This window comes from Protopterus annectens, chromosome 9.part0, assembly GCF_019279795.1.
Source record: "Protopterus annectens isolate FY-2018-M chromosome 9.part0, PAN1.0, whole genome shotgun sequence".
NCBI classification, from domain to species: Eukaryota; Metazoa; Chordata; order Ceratodontiformes; family Protopteridae; genus Protopterus; species Protopterus annectens.
This window is the reverse complement of record NC_056743.1, coordinates 746,763,640-746,778,179: the sequence shown is the minus strand read 5'-3', so window position 1 is coordinate 746,778,179 and position 14,540 is coordinate 746,763,640. Positions and strand designations below refer to the sequence as shown.

Below are 14,540 nucleotides of genomic sequence, written 5' to 3'. Positions count from 1 at the left end.
ATAGTACTTAGGGGGAAGTGGGCCCCCAAAAGAAAACTGCAGGAGGAGTTACACAACATTTAATTTATTTAAAGTATTAATTTATTGATGTTTATTTCCACGGGTGTTTTTTTTTTTTTTTTTTTTTTTTTTAAGTTTTACTTTCTTGAGTGTAAAAAAAGCAGGTTATACACATACTTCTCAAAGGGAATCAGCAAGCATACATACAAGTGAGATCAGACATACTTAGGATACAATCGTTACATATTTAAAAAGTTATACATAGATAGATGCAAAATGCCTAAAATCACAAGTTTCTTTGACAGACTTCTCAGACACACAGAGAAACCTCTTATGAATAGATTTTACGAATCCTTAGCTGCGCTTTTTAGAACCTTTTGTGTAATTTTCAAAGATCCAAGTCAAAATCTAATCTTTAAGAGCCACCTACAGAGAATCCAATTTCACACTGTGATAAAGATGCAGCTTACTTGTAGCTTGCAAACTTACACTTCAAGTCTATCCCTGCATTACATTTCTCAAGTCGCATCACAAGGACATTTGCTAACAGAGATCCTGAAATATCTTTCATCAAAGAGCAATATGTACACATCTACAAAACATTTAGTAAAGTATGCATTGTGCTCTATGCACAAGTAACTGTAGTATGCCAGGCAAGTTTTAATAAGATTTGTAAAGATGAATATCTACTTACAATCTGTTTCTCTGTGTATTTATTTGAACTCAGCAGGTTTACAGCCTCCATGTGCCCAAAGTCTATGTCGTGTCCCAGTAGAAAAATAAACAGCAGCTTACAAACATACTTCTTCTTACTATACCCATCCAGTGCCTTGTCACCTAGCAAGAAAATAAGCTTATCAGATACTGCCATCTATACCCAGCTACACAAACAAGTTACACAGGTTGACTCAAAGTAAAGCAAACAATTAGCAGTAATATGGCTTTGTAAACATCAGATAAGAAACAGCACAAACAAAAGTTATTACACGTTTTTTCTTCAAAATCCTCATCATCACAGCTATTTGTCAGTGCAGACAAAAAATGTCTGATAGATACATATTTTAGAAGAGAAGACTTACACAGCCACTGAAGAGGTAGTATTATACTTCTACATGATACTGTCAGCTGTGTGTGCACACTCATGCGTCAGTTTTTTTCACTATGGAGAAAACAAAGAAAACTCTCTCTCTGTGGCACAAGGTGTAAATGAAGTGAGCTTAGAGAGAGGTGCCACATAATGCAGTGCTCAAAAAGTACAGTTTTGTACCTACCATAAATGTAGATGTTCGAGTGGTTATGCTGCTGCAGTCATCACACTTGGGTTATCCTGCCGTCAGGCGGTCCCCGCAGTCGGCCAGAATTCCAAAGCCTTGGTCCGGAGTCGGTTGTCATCGCTTCTTCCCTGACGTCAGTGCGGCAGGGGTATAAAAGAGGCAGCCGACGCCATTTTCTTCAGTTTTTCTTGCCCCAGATGTCAGGTGCCCCAATCTAATAAGGCAAAATAAGTGGCTTGCAAACCATACCTTAGAGAAAAAACAATAGTGGTAGATGTAAGCAAATACATCATATAGACATGCATCCAGAAGGTTGATGTACCTGTAGATAAAAGAAACCCCTGTTAGGAAGTGGGGATGGAGAGAGGGTAACCTGGACTGCAGCAGCATAACCACTCGAACATCTACATTTATGGTAGGTACAAAACTGTACTATGTTCATCGTGCTATGCTGCTGCAGTCATCACACTTGGGTTGAGTCCCAAAGCTATGGTTGGGTGGTAGGAACTATACTGGGTTAGGCGCAGCTAAGATGCCCTGCAGAACTGCAGTGGCAAAGCCAGCCCTGGTTTTTGAGTATAGTGGAAGGTGGTAATGTTTGGTGAAGGTGTGCACTGAACTCCAGGTGGCTGCCTCCAGAATGTCCTTTGTTGGGACTCCTTGGAGGAAGGTTGCTGTAGCCCTGGTAGAATGAGACCTAATATTAGCAGGCACTGGTTTCCCATGGTGAGAGTAGCAAACGCGGGTACAATGTACTATCCATTTGGAGATGGTCTGTTTTGAAATAGGCTTTCCCTCTGAAACTGCTGCATAGGATACAAATAGTTGGTCAGATTTTCTGAAGGCCTTTGTCCTGTCCAAATAGTAACGCAACTGTCCGTGAATGTCCAGAGAGTGAAGGAGTCTTTCCCCTTTATTCTGTGGGTTTGGATAAAAGGTGGGCAAGTGTATGGTCTGACTGAGTGCCACACTGGAAACTACCTTTGGCAGAAAGGAAGGGTTGTTCATAAAGACACTCTGTCCTGATGGAAAATGAGGAAAGGTTCCACTGCCATAAGCGCCTGCAGTTCTGAGACCCTGCGTGCTGAGGTGATAGCCAGCAGCAAAGCTGTTTTCCATTATAAGTATTGTAAGTCTGCTGAAAAGGCTGGTTCGAAAGGAGGTAGTGTTAGTTTTTCTAGCACAAAATTTAGATCCCAAGATGGAGTTGGTGGTTTTCTTGGGGGGGTCTTATGTTTTTTGCCCCTCTGAGAAACTGCCTTAGTAAAGGGTGAGAGAAAATGGGAGGATCCGTATCATATTGAGATGAAATTGCTGAAGCATGGATCTTTATAGATGAAAAAGAAAGTCCTTTGTGTAGCATCTCAGTTAAATATTGGAGTATTTGTGGAATGTTTGGGATGCCAGGATCTAGACCTCTGGCCTAGTTCCATGCACAAAATCATTTCCATTTGTCTGAGTAAGTTTTTCTGGTGCTGGGCCTCCTGGCCTCCAGAATGACATTCAGGACGTCCTTTGAGAGAAGTGTTGATTGATAATTTAAGGTATCTTCCATGCAGCTAGGTTTAAGGTCCCGAGTTGACTGTGAAGGATCTGAGAGTTTTGTTGAGTTAAGAGCTTGGGGAATTGAGGTAAGATCCATGGAGGACTGTGAGCCAGGTTTCGTAGTAGTGGGTACCAGTGCTGACATGGCCAGTCCGGAGCAATGAGGATCATATGTGGTCCGTCTCATCTGACTTTCAGTAGTACCTTGGTCAGTAGAGGCAGAGGAGGGAAGGCGTAGACTGACAATGCTGCCCAACTGAATGATAGGGCATCCACTTTCCAGGCCAGGGGATAAGTCCTTGTGCAAAATTTTTGTAGCTGGCAATTGCTGGTTGAGGCAAACAGATCTATGTCTGGTGGTCCCCATCTTTGAATTATCATTGCAAATACTTGTGGGTGTAGTCTCCACTGATGAGGATCTGTTAAATTTCTGCTTAATTCGTCTGCCAATAGGTTTTCCTTTTCTGGCAGGAATTGTGCTTGCAGTTGTACTTGGTAAGTTAATGCTGTGTTCCACAAGGCCATTGCCTGCCTGCATAATGGGTAGGAGTGTGTTCCTCCTTGTTTGTTTATGTACCACATTACTGTGGTGTTGTCCATCCTTATTAGAAGTTGTCCTGGATGCAAGAGGTCCTTGAAGGCTGTTAGTGCATTTTGTATGGCTAGCATCTCCTTCTGATTGATGTGCAGATGCCTTTGGTTTGCAGACCATTTGCCCTGTATGCATTGTCCTGCCATATGTGCACCCCAGGCGTAGTCTGATTAATCCATTGTCAAGGTTTGCTTTGCTGGAGGCAAGACAAAAGGGAGACCCTTGTTTGCTTGGCATGCTTGAGCCCACCATAGAAACTCTTTTTGAAGGCAGGGAATGGGAGGTATACTTGCTTCGAGGCTGTGTCTGTGCTGGGACCATACACTTTTTAGGTACCATTGTAGTTTTCTCATATGCAGCTTTGCATATGCAATTAGTTGAATGCAGGATGCCATGTACCCCAATGCCTGCAGGAATTTCCTTGCAGTGAGCCGGGTAAAAGTTGCCATCTTTTTGAAGTATTGAACCAGTTGTTTTTGCTTGTCTGGCGTGAGGTAAGCCATCTGGGCCGTTGTGTTCAAGCTGGCACCCAGGAAAATTATTTCTTGTGAGGGTATTAGTTTTGACGTCTTTTTGTTTACTGTGTACCCTAGGCAACTTAGCAACTTTGTTACAAATGCCAGATGCTGTAGTAGGATGGCTTTGCTGTCTGTTTGGATCAGGCAGTCGTCCAGATATGGATAAATTTGCATCCCTCGTTGTCTGCAATATGCAATTACTGATGCCAGGCATTTCGTGAATACTCTGGGTGCAGTAGATAAGCCAAAGGGCAATGCAGAGAATTGATAATGCATTGTACCTGCCAAAAATCTGAGGCATCTTCTGCAATCTTGTCTGATAGGGACATGCAGGTATGCCTCTTGGAGGTCCAACGTTACCAGCCAAGACTCCTTGCCCAGCATGGGAAGAAGCTGCTGTAGTGTGAGCATTTTGAATTTGGGTATCTCCAGGTAAGTGTTTAGAATTGAAAGGTCGAAGATGGGTCTTCCAGGCTTTGTCCTTTCTTGGTACTAGAAACAGTCGTGAGTAAAAACCTTGGCCTTGCTCTTTGGTAGGTACCTTTTGAATTGCTTTCATGTCCATGAGAGCTGTAACTTGTCTTTGTGCCTCTGCCCATTGGTTTGTTGGCAGATTTGGCATGCCTCTCATCCGTGGTAAAGTGTGAAAATGAAATCTGTAGCCTCGGGTAATAATATCCAGAACCCATTTGTCCTTTGTTATGATGTGCCAGTTTTGTGTAAAAAGAGCCAGTTTTCCTCCTATAGGTGCTGCCTGGGCAAATTTGCTTGGCAGGCGAAGAGGAAAGTCATTGAGTTTGCTTCCTGAAGGGTTGAGATCTGTCGTCTCCCCCTCTTTGAGTTGCTGCTTGCCATTGTCTAGGCCTGAAGGGACCTTGTGCCTGGCCTCTGCCCCTAGGGCATCTGTACCTGCCCCTTTGGGGTCTGTCTGATGCAGGAAAGGACCAGTTCTTTGATGTCCAGTTTCTGCTGAAGTGAGGAGGTTGTACCTGTAAAAAATCTTTAACTGTTTGCATTGATTTTGCCTTTTCTTCCATTTTCTTTAAAACCTCCTCTGCTTTGACACCAAATAATGCATCCTTTTGCAGTGGAGCATCTAGTAGCTTTGTTTTGACATGTTCTGGTAAAGTTTGCTCTTTTAGCCAAGCATGTCTACGTATCACAGACCCTGTAACAGCTGCTCTACATGAGGCCTCCAAAGAATCAAAACCACATTTGTAGGGTATGTTTTCCCACCTGTTCTGCTGCATGCAACAAATCTTGCATCACTTTGAAATCTGGTTGATCTGTTTGAGGGATCATTTTCTGTTTTAACTGAGTAAGCAGGTACTGCTGGTATTTAATCATGTGGAATTGGCAGTTTAATGCCCTCATAGCCAGTGGCAGACGTGTACACCTTTTTCCCCCATCTTTCTAATGCCCTGGAATCTCTTTCAGCAGGTAGTGGATTCTTAGCTGTAGAGGCTTAACCCCTTTGGGACCCTGGGAAATGGTTTCTGGGTCTGCTGGAGGGCTTTTATACAAAAACTTGTGAAAGTCAGGAACTCGATAGTATCTGTCTGGCTTAGCTGGTGCTGGTGGTAAGGAATCTGGATTTAGACTAGATTCATTATAAACATCATCCAGAATGTCTAAAACTGGAGGGATAGCTAGGGGTCTACGCTGAGGAAGAAGAAGAAACTCACGGAGTCTTTTCTTGGAATCAGAATAATATTGGCCTTCCCAGTGGAAATGCTCTCTCATGGTGTGCAGGGTTTCCCCAAAAGAAAAGTCCTCAGGAGGAGAAACAGAGGGGATAGACTCTTCAGCATGTGAGTCTTCGTAGGAAGGGAAGGGGTAATCCTGTTCCTCGGAGTCTGCTGAGGAAATGGATTCCTGGCCAGGAGGAGAGAATTCTTCCTCCAGTCTAGGCCTTTTGTCAGGAGGGGGTTGTGAACCTCTGATAAGGGTGATCAGGTCCTCTGCCATTTTGAGCATCTGTTTTTTAGGTATAGGGGCCTACGTGGTAGTCTGTGGACCCGTTTTTTTAACCTTAGTCATCACTTTAAGCTTCGCATAGGACTTTACCGAGAGAGTCGTCGGTTTAAATACACCTTCGGAAGCCAAAGGCCTGTCCCTAGTATCCGGATCGCCGGCCGGGCTGGCGTCCGCGTGTTGAGGAGGATCGGGCTCCAGAGGCCCGGTAGTTTCTGTCTGAGAGGTAGTCGTATATTCTAAATCCGCGGTAGTCAGGGGCTGCCTAGGCGCCTCACAGAGTACCAGGGGTCCGGCGGCAGGCCTAACTGAGACCTCGGTATCTGGTCTAGGCTGCCTGTCTTTGTCCTTGCGTTTTTTGATCATAGCTGATGTCGGTTGCTCCGACAACATAATATAATTGAATCTTCTACCAAAATAATGTTGGGCGTTATCAGCCCGACGCTTGATAGTGCGTTTATTGAACCTAGCGCAAAACCGACAACCAGAGACGTCGTGGTCTGGGCCTAAGCAAGGAATACAATAGGAATGAAAATCCTTATGAGGTATTTGCTTCCCACAAGAAATACAATTATTAACTTTGTCTGACATCGGTCTGAGGCAAGAAAAGTTTCCCCAACGGGGTACTTAGCTTTATAGAAGACTTCGGCTGAAATTCTGTTCGGAAATCTCAGGAGCTGGCCGACTGGCACTTGCGAACTGCTTCTGCTTCGGGCACCGTGCGGCAAGAAAGACTGAAGAAAATGGCGTAGGCTGCTGCTTTTATACCCCTGCCGCACTGACGTCAGGGAAGAAGCGACGACAACCGATGCTGGACCAAGGCTTTGGAATTCTGGCCGACTGCGGGACCGCCTGAAGGCAGGATAACCCAAGTGTGATGACTGCAGCAGCATACAACGATGAACATCCAGTTTACAGGTATTTGGGGGTTAAAAGTGTCATAATGGTTTACCTCCCCAGACATAAGGTAGGTTTGATTCTCACCTTTGAGGGAAATTGACTAGGCTTAAAATGGCCCACACTGGCATCTAGCCTTGTACTTACTTATAAATAATAAATACACTAAAAAGAAGACACCACAAGTCTTCAAGTGTGATTGAGTCATAAATAAAAGCTTATCACAATAAGTAATAAAAGAAACAGTACGGTAGCAATTCACTGCCTCTCTGAGTAAGTTAGACCAGAACTACAACAGCCGTCAAGCAAATGTCATAAGCAGTAGAGAAGATGGAATCCATTTTAAGTAGCAGCACAATGTGTCTGGTAACAAATCAGATAAAATCAACTCCAAAATTGCTGCAGTTTATTAAGCCTGGAGTTGTATGGGGCAAAGCACTTGCACAGAAGGCCTTACCTCCCTCATTAAAAAAACACACACACACACACACACACACACACACACACACACACACACACACACACACACACACACACACACACACACACACACACACAATTATAATCAGTTGCCTTTTCATAAACTGAGAACTAGATCAGGCCATTCAAATATAGTTAATATTCTTGAACAAAGTGTCATACTGCAGAACAAATCAGGATGGTGGTCCAATGGGTAGGGAACTGGTTAAAGAATTAGAGGAGGAAATACCACGAAGAAAAAAAAAACAGCTGCTATTTAAATTTACCATGCTTTATTTGTTGTACGTTGTTGGCGTTCTTTGATTTGCCACTGTACTCCACCAGGTTACTTGAAAAATGGTTATTGCAAGGAAAACTATTTTCATTTGTTGACTAGAAAAGTCCAACTGGATGTAGACCACCTTTTCAAGGGAGGATCAGGGAGAAAACCTCCAGTGGTACAATTATAATGTAAATTAATGTAGGTGAATTAAACATCATCTTTGACAGTGCAGTTATTTACTTCAGTTTGATAACTGGGAAGTGGGCTGATTTGACGGATCTTTTTCAGCCACAACCCTGGCACCATGGTAAAAACTCAAACCAAAAATTTTATATAGAGTTGCCCCACTATAGGGAAAGTACAGTTGTGTACACTTACCATAAATGCAGATATTCGAGTGTTTCAGTCATTACATTTGGGTTATCTGCTTGCAGTAGCCTTCAGTCGGCATGAATAACAAAGTCTTGGGTCCTAAATCACTTGTGGTCTCTTGTTCCACGACGTCAGGAATATAAAACATGCAGCAGACGCCATCACATCAGTTTTTCTTGTCCCAGATGTCAGGTGCACCCCTAATGGGAAGCAATTAAATCTATAAATACAGGGTTATACCTCCAACAAAAAAGCAAATACATCAGAAAGCTTTTAAGCATAGTAAGTGAGAGTAGAGGTACAGCCAAAAGAAGAAAGGGGGCTGGAGGATGGGTAACCAGGACTGCAACAGTGAATAAACTCAAACATCTACATTTATAGTAAGTGTACACAACTGTACTATGTTCATGTTTCACTGTTGCAGTCATTGCATTTGGGTAGATTCCCAAAGCTAAGGTTGGGAGGAGGAATTTAAATAGAATTAGGACCAGCTATAAGGCCCTGCAAGACTGCAGTGGCAAAACCAGCTCTGGATGTAGAGAAAATTGGCAAATGATAATGATTGGTGTAAGTATGCACAGAACTCCAGGTAGCAGCTTCTAGGATGTCCCTAGTAGGGACGCTCCTGAGAAAGGCTGTAGAGGTAGATGCAGCCCTGGTTGAATGAGGTCTGATGTCCTGTGGGATAGGTTTTCCATGGTGCTTATAGCAGAAATGAATGCAGTGGCCTATCCATTTTGAAATGGTTTGTTTTGAAATAGCTTTCCCCTCTGTCCCTGCAGCAAATGCCACCAGTAGTTGTTCAGATTTCCTTTGAGATTTAGCCCTGTCCAAGTAGAATCTAAGCTGTCTGTGCACATCTAAAGAGTGCAGTATCCGTTCCCCTTTGTTGTGGGTTAGGAAAGATGGTAGGCAAATGAATGGACTGATTAAGAGCCACACTGGATACCACCTTGGGCATGAAGGAGGGATTGGTTCTGAGGGACACCCTGTCTGCATGAAAGATGATGAAAGTTTCCACTGCCATAAGGGCTTGTAATTCAGATGCCCTTCTTGCAGAAGTGATTCCCAAAAGGAAAGCTGTTTTCCAGGAAACAAATTTTAAATCTGCAGCAGCAGCTGACTCAAAAGGAGCAAGAGTGAGTTTCTCAAAGATTAATTTAAGATCCCAGGCTGGAGCTGGAGCTCTCCTGGGTGGCCTTAAATGTTTGGCCCCTCTGAGGAACTGCTTGAGCAGTGGGTGAGAGAAGAGTGGAGGCTCTGTGGTATAATAAGCTGAAATGGCTGAGGCATGAATTTTGATGGAGGAAAAGGACAAGCCCTTATGAAGCATCTCAGTCAAGTATTGTAGAATCTGAGGTAAATTGGGCACTGCTGCGTTCATTCCTTGAGACTGGTTCCAGGCAAAGAATCTTTTCCATTTTGCAGCATAAGATTGTCTAGTACTAGGCCTCTTTGCCTCTAAAATATCCATCACTGATTTACTGAGGGATGGTAAAGGAGAGATTAGGTAATTAGCCAGGCTGCTAGGTTCAGGGTTTGCAGCTGAGGGTGCAAAATGTGGTTCTCCTGCTGAGACAACAGGGAAGGAATCTGAGGCAGGTGCCATGGAGCCAAACGTGGCACACTGCGCAAGAGGGGGTACCGGTGTTGGCGAGGCCAGTGTGGTGCAATTAAAACAGTCCTTGGCTTGTCCTGTTTGATCTTTAGTAGTACCTTGGAGAGCAGAGGCAGAGGAGGAAAGGCATAAACTGATAGGTTTTTCCAGCTGAAGGATAGAGCATCCACTTTCCAAGCTAGCTTTGGGGGAATCCTTTTGCACAATTTGTCCAGTTGATGGTTCTGGGGGGAGGCAAACAGGTCTATATCTCAGCTCCCCCATTTGTCAACATGTTGAAAATCCATGGTTCCAGTTTCCACTCGTGTGGGTCCATGAGGTTTCTGCTTAGTCCGTCTTCCATTGCCTTGCATATGGAATTAGAAGAATGCATGAGGCCATGAACCCCAAGGCTTGCAGTATTTGCCTTGCAGATAGCTGGGTTTTTGTGGCCACTTGTTTGAAGTTAAGTTGTCAAATGAATCTGTTTCTCTGGTGTGAGGAAAGGCATCTGGGAAGTTGTATTCAAGCTTGACCCAGGAATATAATTTGTTGACAGGGTACTAGGTGAGATTTCTTTTCGTTTATGATGAACCCCAGACAAATCAGTACATTTTGAACAAAGGCCAGATAATTGGAGAATGTCCTTGCTTTCCACCTGAATTAGACAATCGTCCAGGTATGGGTATATTTGAATATTTTGTTGCCTGCAAAATGCAATGACTGGAGCTAGGCACTTTGTGAATACCCTGGGCGCAGTAGATAAGCCAAAGGGCAGTGCAGAGAACTGATAGTACATGTAGACTGCTTTGAAGCATAGGTATCTTCTGCAAGACTCCCTGACAGGGATGTGCAAAAGTATGCTTCTTTTAAGTCTAGTGTTGCCAACCATGCATCCTTGCCTAGTATAGGAAGCAGCTGGTGAAGAGTCAGCATCTTGAATGTTGGAATCACCAGAAAGGTGTTTAGAATAGAAAGGTCCAGGATAGGACTCCATGTATTGCCTTTTCTGGGTACCAGGAAAAGTCTTGAATAGAAATCTTGTCCCTTTTCCTCTTCTGGTACCTACCAACTGAATAGCCCCCATGTTTAAGAGAGAGAGTACTTGATTTTGGGCCTCTGCCCACTGATTTTGGGGTAGATCTGGCCACCAGCTTCGTGTTGGTAACATGTGGAAATGACATCTGTATCCTTGGGACACTATTTAAAACCCATTTGTCCTGGGTAATGAGTTCCCAGTTTTTGGCCTGCAGACCAATCTTTCCACCTAAAGGAGCATTCAGTTGGGAAGTGCTTGGAAGTTTTAAAAGAAAGTAATTGAGACAGTTTTCCATAGGGGGGAGTCTTACTACTCCCAGATTTAGGTGCAGAACCCCCCCCCCCCACTGCCTAGTCTTGTGTATCCCTTAGGACTGAAACCTGGGGCTTCTGCTGTGTCTGGGTTTAGCTTGAGAAGACCTGGAAGGGGCTGGAAAGGACCAATATTTAGAGGGCCAGTGCCTACTAAATCTAGGAGTCTGAACTTTTAAAAAATCTTTAACAGTTTGCATAGACTTAGCTTTATCTTCCATCTTTTTTAAGAACTTCCTCGGCTTTGTTGCCAAACAGGTGGTCTTGATGTAATGGAGCATCCAACAATTTAGCTTTAACATGCTCAGGCAAAGATTGCTCCTTAAGCCAAGCATGCCTTCTGAGCACAGCCCCAGTAACAGCAGCCCTGCAAGAGGGCTCTAATGAATCCAATCCACATTGCAAAGTATGTTTTCCAAACTGTTCATCAGAATGCATTAAATCCTGTAAGTCTATTTTCAGCACAGTCAGGAATCATCATTTTCTGTTTAAGCAATCCAATAACATGTTGATACTTTAAAATATGAAACTGGCAGTTTAAAGCCCTAATGGCAAAGGTTGCAAAAGTGTAAACTTTCTTACCCCATCTATCCAGCACCCTCGAGTCTCTATCAGAGGGGGTAGGATTTTTAGCAGTAAAAGCCTTAATGCCCTTGGGTCCCTGTGAAATAATCTCTGGATCTGCAATAGGATTTTTAAAAAGGAACTTGCGAGAATCAGGAACCCTGTAATATCTGCCAGGTTTTCCGGGAGCAGGAGGCAAAGAATCAGGGCCAAATTAGATTCTGAAAAGGCATCATCAACAATGTCTAGTACAGGAGGTATAGCTAAAGGCCTATGCTGAGGCAGGAGTAAAAAATCCCTAAACCTCTTTTCCGACTGGCTTTCCCAGTGGAAATGCTCCCTTAGCATACGTAAGGTTTCACCAAAAGAAATATTCTCTGGAGGGGAAGCAGAGGGAATAGAGTCCTCTGCATCAGAATCCTCATAAGTAGATAAGGGCAAATCCAGATCAACAGAAGAATCAGAATCCTGTTCAGAAGTTTCATAAACCACTTTAGTCCTAGGTCTCTTAGAAGGGGGAGGTTGGCTTCCCCTGATTATAGTTATAACATCTTCAGCCATTCTTATCATTTGTTTTTTAGGCAGAGAGGCCTGAACATGCAGCCTGGGCGTCGGTTTCCTGGCATGGTTCAAGATTTTGGCCTAAATGAAGGAGGTGTTGGTTTAATATGAAAGTTCGTAGGCCTGAATACACCCTCAGAAGCCGGTGCCTGCATAGTGGCTCCGGACCCTTCCAAGGTAGAGATATCCATAGGTTCCACAGTTGAAGCACCTCGTGGCATACCGGACTCCGAATGGGTCGCAAGAGGCCTGCGAGTCAGAAGTAGCGGGTATCAGGGGCTGTGAAAGCACCTTAGTGAGTACCGACGAACTGGCTTAGGAGAAGTGTCGGCAGCTTTGGACCTCGGCGGCCTGTCTATCTTTGCATTTTTTCAGAATCCCGGTAGTCGGATGGCTAACCGATGACATTTCTGGATAATTAAATCGAGAACTGAAATATTTAGAAGCCAAAATATAATGACTGATGGTGCGCTGATTAAATAAAGCACAAAACCGACAGCAAGGTACGTCGTGGTCAAGGCCTAGGCAAGGAATACAGTACGAATGAAAATCTTTGTGAGGTATTTGCGTTCCACAAGTAATGCAATTATTAACTTTTACTGACATTGGTAAGGAGCAAGAAAAAGTTTCCCCAAAAGGGTACTTCGCTTTAGTTGAACCTCGAAAACGAAAATTTCAGGAGTCGGCCGATTAGCAATTGTGAACTGCTTATGCTTCGGGCACCGCATGGCAAGAAAGACTGATGTAATGGTGCCAGCTGCATATTTTATACCCCTGACAACCTGACGTCATGGACGAAGGGACAGCAACTGACACAGGACCAAAGACATTGTTAATCAGGCCGACTGAGGGCTACTGCAAGCAGGTAACCCAAACGTAATGACTGCAACAGTGAAACATGAAGAACAAAGTAAAGATAAATTTGTACGTTTGTTTACAATTAAAAATGCAAGTGGTGTTAGTTGCAGTACGTACAGTTTAGGTAGACATTCAACCACTGATCATTTGGTAAAAGTATATCTTTACACGGAAGATACTGGATTGCAGCATGATCTGCAAGGATTAGCAAATGTCATAAAAAGCAAAAGTGCTTTGTGCCTCTAAAGAGTTACTCTTACTTCATTTCCATACAAGTTGTGTCTTTTGCTGCCTCACTTATGCAGGTAGCGGATTCCAAACAGCTGGACCTAACCTACAGTTAAGCTCATGCTCCCTTACAGTTTCAGAACAAGGTCTAATATGGGCAATATTATGCTCTTGGCAGTCTTCAAGTGTGCAGTTAAGATACCGACATGCATTTTTTTGGAGTGCGGCAGTGTCCCCTTTAGATCTGACAGCCAAGTAGAAATGCGGCTCCCTCATTTAGAAGTAGCTAGATACACAGGTGTAGAAGTTAGCAATGATCAGTTTAAGGCTAGGCAAGAACAAATAAAAATATTTTGTTTATACTAGTTTATTTTACATTTACCTGAGCTACAATAAAGGCTGAAGAGGAGCTTTCAATGTTAGGGATCAGCACATTTTTAGCCAAGGTATTACAAGCTGTATAGAAGTATTATAAGTTGTAATGGTGAAGAGATAAGAGATTCTATAGCAGAGATTTAGTTGGTGGAGTCCTTCGCTAATACTGTCAGTATGCTTGTCCAAAGAAACAAGTATGGTCCAAGGTGATCCCTGGTGGTTCTATTAGTGGTAGTGGGTTTCTGTTTGTTTCACTAATTAGATTTGGGGATCTTTTCAAATGAGTTTGTGTTACTGTTTAATTCCTCTTATATTTAAGCCTTGTGTTTGTGCGGGCTTGCACAGTTTACTGCAGCTGCTCAGTTTGGCATCCACTGAAATCAACTGAAAAATAAGTATATGGGTTGGAGACAGTGGCATTGACAAAAAGGTAGAAGTTAGAGCTGGATATGACAGAGTTAAAGATGTTAAGATTTCCACTGGGTGTGACGAGGGTGGACAGGATTAGGAATAAGTATATTAGAGGGTCAGCCCAGGTTGGAAGGTTTGGAGACAAAGCCAGAGAGGCAAGATTACGTTGGTTTGGACATTTGCTGAGGAGGGATGCTGAGTACATTGGGAAAAAGATGCTAAGGATGAAGCTACCAGGTAACAGGAAAAGAGGAAGGCCTAAGATAAGGTTTATGGATGTGGTGAGAGAGGACATGCAGGTTGTTGGTGTGACAGAGCAAGATGCAGAGGACAGGAAGAAATGGAAAAGTACAGTTTTGTACCTACCATAAATGTAGATGTTCGAGTGTTGACACTGCTGCAGTCATCACACTTGGGTTATCCTGCCGTCAGGCGGTCCCGCAGTCGGCCAGAGTTCCAAAGTCTTGGTCTGGCGTCGGTTGTCGTCACTTCTTCCCTGACGTCAGTGCGACAGGGGTATATAAAAGAGGCAGCCGACGCCATTTTCTTCAGTTTTTCTTGCCCCAGATGTCAGGTGCCCCCAAATAGGAAGGCAATACATAATCCTATGTAAACATATGTAAGTAGGAAAGCAATGGCAGTAGCTGTAAGCAAATACACCATATAGAGATATATCAGATTG

At 43.5% G+C, this 14,540-nt stretch overlaps 1 protein-coding gene across 5 annotated transcripts in view; it reads right to left on the bottom strand.

Annotated features, from left to right (window-relative positions):
- Nucleotides 1-14,540, bottom strand: part of LOC122811506 (AP-2 complex subunit alpha-2) — a 2,640,839-nt gene that overhangs the window by 2,384,404 nt on the left and 241,895 nt on the right. For all 5 annotated transcript variants that reach the window (XM_044083382.1, XM_044083385.1, XM_044083386.1 and 2 more), the window contains exon 3: nucleotides 695-837. In XM_044083382.1, coding sequence (XP_043939317.1) covers nucleotides 695-837 — 143 coding nt within the window. The remainder of the gene's footprint in view (nucleotides 1-694; nucleotides 838-14,540) is intronic.